The 5,889-nt window shown below is 45.4% G+C and overlaps 2 protein-coding genes across 2 annotated transcripts; both read right to left on the reverse strand.

Annotated features, from left to right (window-relative positions):
* Positions 1-975: 975 nt before the first annotated feature.
* Pmar_PMAR013960 (conserved hypothetical protein) lies at positions 976-4,786 on the reverse strand (the record flags this gene model as incomplete). Its single annotated transcript, XM_002785199.1, has 6 exons — positions 976-994; positions 1,060-1,135; positions 1,238-1,342; positions 1,373-1,832; positions 2,093-3,366; positions 3,847-4,786. The coding sequence occupies 6 exons, from the start codon at positions 4,784-4,786 to the stop codon at positions 976-978; spliced, it is 2,874 nt and encodes a 957-aa protein (XP_002785245.1).
* A 582-nt stretch (positions 4,787-5,368) lies between these two features.
* Pmar_PMAR013961 (conserved hypothetical protein) lies at positions 5,369-5,719 on the reverse strand (the record flags this gene model as incomplete). The annotated part of the gene is made up of 1 exon (XM_002785200.1): positions 5,369-5,719. One exon carries the CDS (start codon positions 5,717-5,719, stop codon positions 5,369-5,371), a length of 351 nt encoding a protein of 116 aa, XP_002785246.1.
* Between the last annotated feature and the right edge of the window lie 170 nt (positions 5,720-5,889).

Raw genomic sequence — 5,889 nt, forward strand, 5'->3', positions numbered from 1 at the left:
GGGGGAATATGCACATGGTCAACTACATGTGTTGGTGACGATATGGAAATTCTAAGGAAATTTTGGGAACTCTTGGTTGGTTTCTGTACATTTCTACTCTAGTTCGTATATAAACTCCTATAATCAGTGAGGAAAACGAAAACATATATTCCAACACTGGGGTTACCACTCGTCAACTTGTAGGAGGATTGAGCTGAATGGTCAGCCCCTATGTGATGCCGCATAACGATTTGTTGAAAGTGAGAGTCTCCTCTGGAAGCCCCAGAAGTGATGCAGGCGAGCATGGCCCTTGATGATTGTCTCGATGCTTTGGTTTTGCGTTGTCAATCTCTACTAGCATCACATAGTCTCTCTCTCTCTCTCTCTCTCTCTCTCTCTCTCTCTCGCTCGAAGCCGATTTCGGCTAGGCGGCCAGCCAATGCTTAGCACACATCAGCGGCTTTTGAGGTCTTCGATAGTCGGCGAGGGTGACCAGTCCATCTCCGCAGTTTTTTTTAATCGTCGTCTCATCTTATCAGCTCTCGTTTCGCAATCCACCTTTCGCATCTATCCTATCTCCGGCTGGAGCATAGCAATGTTCTGCGCCGTCGAACTCGGCCAAGTTGGGCTATCCGAATCTCCCATTTTCTTCGTTCCTTAGCATCGGATTTTGTAAGACCGACCGCTCTCATATCCTCATCGATAAGGTCACTCCATAGCTTTGCCGTGCTCGATCTTCTCACTGCTCCGAGATGCGCCGTGGGATCCCACGATAGTAATCTGTTCACTGGAGACGCAGGGTTAGATCGAAGGACATGGCCGTACCAACGCAGGCGACGCATTCTGAGGACTACGGAACAGTCGGGGCACCCTGATCTACTCCAAATTTCCTCGTTAGTAATGTGCGACATGAACGATATTCCGAGAACCCTTCGAATACAATTGTTATAAAACGTGCAATACCTTTCGCATTCTTTTGTCGTCAATGCAAGGCACTCACTGGTGAATAGCAGCACTGAGAAGACCGAAACCTTCAACACAGTGAATTTAGCTCTCAAGGAGATATCGTGGGATTTCCACACTGCCCGTAATCTTGCCATTCTTTGTCCTGCTGCTTTTATGCGCTCCGTAATCTGTTTTTTGTTGTTGTGTGAATCTGAGAATATATCCCCAAGAATCTTCATCTCATTAACGGCTGCGATAGGCGATCCTCCAATATCGGGTTGTTCCAAGTGTCCATTTATTGTCAATCGTTTACACTTCTCGGGGGCTATGACAAGATTCGCGGCTTCTCCGTCTTCTCGCACGTAACTAATGTGTTTCGTATTCCCCATTGCTGTGCTTGATGGAAGGGTCACATCGTCTGCAAAGGACAGCTCATTGAGCATTGTACCCATCTTTTGTCTGCCAATATGTGAGCGAGTTAAGCGTCTGGGTTGCTTGTTAGTGTCCAATAAGCGGAAGCCATGCGGAGAGTTCCTCAGTCTTTCGCTGAGCACTCGATCTAGGCTGCATATGAAGAGTATCGGGCTCCAACAGTCGCCTTGTCTTAAGCCACGGTCGAGGGGAATAATTCGTTCCTTTGAGCTTATCCGGATGCTTGCTTTAGCTGACTCATAACAGTTACGGATGATCCGTACGTATTTCGGATGTACACCAGCCATCCTTAATGATTCATATACATGCGACCTAGATATTCGATCAAATGCCTTGCGGAAGTCTATGCTCGTTAGTGTGAGCGGTAGATCATATAGCTTGCACTTATCTATTAAGAGTTGTATTGCATGTACTATCTCCAGGCCAGACCTTCCGGCCCTAAAGGCCGTCTGTGATGCGTCGACCGAACTGTCCACCTGTAAATATATTCTGGCCATAAAGATCAAGCTGAATATCTTGGTGATGGCGCTCTGGGACAATACTGTACGATAGTTCTCGCAGTCCTTTCTGGATCCGCTTTGTAAATGGGAGTAACCTTCGAGATGTTCCAATCGTCTGGTAGGCGTTCCGTTTCGAAGCATATCGAGCATACCTTATGCACCCATTTTGCTATTGCTTTCCCACTTTTATACAGCTCTGCTGGGAATTTGGTACTTAATGGTCCCGCCTTCCTCACTTTCAGCGTTTCTTGGAGCACATTCCATATTGCCTTCTCGTCGTTCGGACGGAGTTCTGTCATCCTCTCTATTTGTCGTGTTTTACTGGCTCTTTTCTGCTTTCTCGTCTTTCGCTGGGGTGCACCTCCGCCTTCTTCGTCTATTTGTCTTGCGGCTTCTAGGGCTCCTTTTATCTGCTCTTGTAGCTCATTCCAAGCCTCATTTGGGTCGTTCTGCGTCCTACTATTCGCATAAGAGTCGCTCAGCTTTACGTCGAATACTTTTTGGCATCTTGGGTCCGTGATCAGCTTCTGTACTCTTTCCCTGTCGAGGATTTCTTTGCGTCGACTTGTAGCGTTGTTTAAGTGCAATCCCATGCGGCCCCATACTAGCTTGTGATCAGTCTCGATTGGATCCGGATCTGTTACTCCCATTGCCTCCAGCATGTTTATGTAACGTCGTCTTATCAAGATGAGGTCTAATACGTTGCCGCCAAGTTGTTTGTTTGGATGTTTCCATGTTGGTCTGTTTGCCAGATGCTTAAACTTATCCCACTGCCCGATGCATATATCATTCATCTCGACTATTTTCTGTAGTAGTTCATAACTGTATCCAGTGCAATTGAAGTCCCCACCTATGATCAGCATATCCCTCTGTGATACTCCAGATATCACCTTTCCTAGGCGATCAGAAAACGTAGAGTAGTGTTCTGGCGGGTTGTTCCGGTTATTAGCTGGCCAATAAACTCCTGTGATTGTTATTTTGAAGTGTCTGTTGTAAAATCGACAGGACACTATTCTATCATGGTGCTTAGTCCATGATATCAAGCAACTGGTTGCAATCGGCGATAAAACCAATTTAGTACCGCTCGATGATGCATTCACGACCGTAGAGTTGCCAACATTATCTGGTAGGGCGCATTGTGACTCGCTAATGATCAACACGTCTAACTTCTTGCGTTCCATTAACTCCGCTATACCGTGCATTTGCCCTTCTTTTCGGGCTGTGCGGATGTTCAATGCAGCCACAATACATTTACGACGTTTTTGGAGCAAATTTGGGTACCCGACTGTTCGTGCCCTAGAGTTTATCGTGCGGGACTCATGCCCAATAGCGGCGCCGACCTTATCACTACACCCTGCATCCCCAGATCCCAGACCTACTATCTTTTTGGCCTGCGCTGAGGCGTTGTCTTCCGGCGACGCATGTACTCCTTTTGTCTTCACCTCGAACCGATGCTGCAGCTGCTGTGCGGAGCTCTGATAATCGGCACGCGGCCTATATTGTACATTAGCTGAGAAGCTACGATTTATCAAGTTGGGGGATCTATCTTTACTATTGGGCCTTTTTCCCCTCTTTTCACTTTTCTTTTCAGTTTCTTTTAAAGCAAAATCTATTTGGCCTCTTGATTCCTTTTCTATTTCTTTTGGGAGATCTAAGCGAGCTTACTGCAATATTAGGCGACGATAAAACAAAAGGATCATTATCAGACGGAGAGATAATCGAACAAGAGTGTGATATTGCATTTTTTGGAGCTTCATCAATACTATTACGACTACGACTACTGTGCACTTTATCTAGAGAAATGATATCGTTTTGCGAAAATGGTATGCTTGCAAAAAAGTAAGGATCTATTCCACTAGGATCATAAGCTTCATTTGAGAAATCTATCTTACTGATGGTATTCACATTATCTGGTATAGCTACATTTTGTGGGTGTTTCACTGAAAAACCTGGTGCTGACGAGAACACCCGGCCATGTAGGAGTCATTACCCAAGTTCGTCATAGCTCTCTCTTTGTTGACCGCCAATAGCCTTGTGAGATTATCGACTTGCATCTTGAGGTCGGCTATGTCAGATCCCCATTGGGATGTACAATCCCCTGGTTGCACTTTCCATGCCTTTGTCCCTGTGTGACGGCGCTTCCTCATGTGCGCTGGACGCCACCACTTCGCAGCTAAACCCGCACTTCTCAGCAACGACGTTTTCTCTTTCATAAATTCGTTGGCTGAAGATACGTCGCCAAAGTTGATGAAGATCGGTCGCGGCTTTCTTGCATTGGCATCGAATAATCCGATTCTCTTCACAGTTCCGATCGTCAAAGTCCCACAATCTACCCCAGCTTCACGGAGGCCCTTCAATAGTTGGTCTCGTACCGTTGGTCTAGTTGTCGTCGTCTTATAGCCGTTCTGGTTTGTGTTAGTGTCTCCTTGTTGTAGCATGTCGGACTCGAGTGGTTCACTTATACCAAAGATTAGTATCTTTGTGTTTTGTTTGTAGTCAAATACATCATCCATTTGTATAGGCGCACGGGGGGTAAGCCTTTGAGTAGCACTGTTACCTACCCCAGTGGTCGTTGACTGTAGCATAGCTGGATGAGGGTTTTCTCTCTGGGGGGGCTCTGTTTTATTGCGGGTGATGATAGAGTGCATATCTTTCATCATACCCCCGAAACCATTTAGCTGCTCACTTATCCTCTGCTCCAATTGTATGAATTGGACAGCATGTGCTTTAACCTCGTTATGGAGGTCCATAACTCTAGATTCCACTCTTTTAATCTTGCTTTCCAATAATGTGATACACATTCTCACATCCATTGGTTTTCCCGATTCATCTTCTCCAACTACGGCGTTCTGCTTTTGTGCGACTTCTTTCATTAGCTTCTCGACTTGCTGCTGCAGCTGTTGAATAGGGTCGACGTTTGAGGGTGACATGAGGGGCGCAAAATAATGCAAACTTGAGCCAGATGGCTACAGTGTGCGATGCTGGAATGATTCAAGTGGAATCCATTCTCAAAAGCGAAGTCGTGTTCAATAAACACGAATCAAAAAGTTGAAAATGGATCTCGGAAGCGCTCCCAGAATAAATTCCGACTCGCGTTCAGTAGACACGATTCTTAAAATCGATTCCAGCAAGGATTCCAGAATGGACAAATAAAATACATGAGCTGCTGGTACTTCTGTCGTTGTCGTACAACATTGGCGTAACTTCAGAGCATATTCCGCTCTGTGTTGATTGGAATGAGGGTGTATTGCCCACAAAGCACTCATCATGATAATGGCAGAAGAGATAGTTAGGCTAACTAGTAAATGTGTCGGTATGGTTTATAGAGATTATCGGGACCTCAATCCTATGACAACTTAATGCAGTATATGATGACCCTAGGTGCTCTAATGCACTTGAACACAAATAATCGGACGGCAGGGTTACAGACATTATAATAATGGAGACGGCCAAAAAGAAGTAGAATGAGATACGAAGGGAAGTGTCTATATAGTCCTAATTTTAAGGCTATATCACTTCCCTATGATCAACGATGGAACGATGATGATAAGAATAAGTATGAACCAAGATGCTCTGAAAGGTTTAGGGACAGAATTGTTGTCTGTAAGGGTGGAGTCAAGAATCCTCCTCCCATTCAATGCTTGGGTTTGACGATAGTTAGGGCCAATAGAGACTCCATTATGCCTTAGTGTCCTCAGCCTATTCAGTTGATCCTCGCTGATTGTCTGGATGGTCTTAGCAACAACCCATACCATAACTTCCTCACAATCAGGAGTAGTACCAGAGCCATTGTAAAGGTAGAAGTTGGTCGATAAATCTTGAGGGATCATGGCCTCCACATTGAAGGAGTCCAGTGCTCCCATATTACTATCGTTCATCGAGTCTAAAACCTCATTAAGCCCAGGCGCTGGATCACCAACCGTATAAAGAACGCCTATTGCAACAACTCCATCGGAGTGTTCTAAGGCTTCAGCGAAGTCACGATATTTGCTGTTGTAATTGGCGAAATGATATTCGAAGGCGTAGGAGGTAC

Source organism: Perkinsus marinus (assembly GCF_000006405.1).
Source record: "Perkinsus marinus ATCC 50983 genomic scaffold scf_1104296933290, whole genome shotgun sequence".
Classification (NCBI taxonomy): Eukaryota; Perkinsozoa; order Perkinsida; family Perkinsidae; genus Perkinsus; species Perkinsus marinus.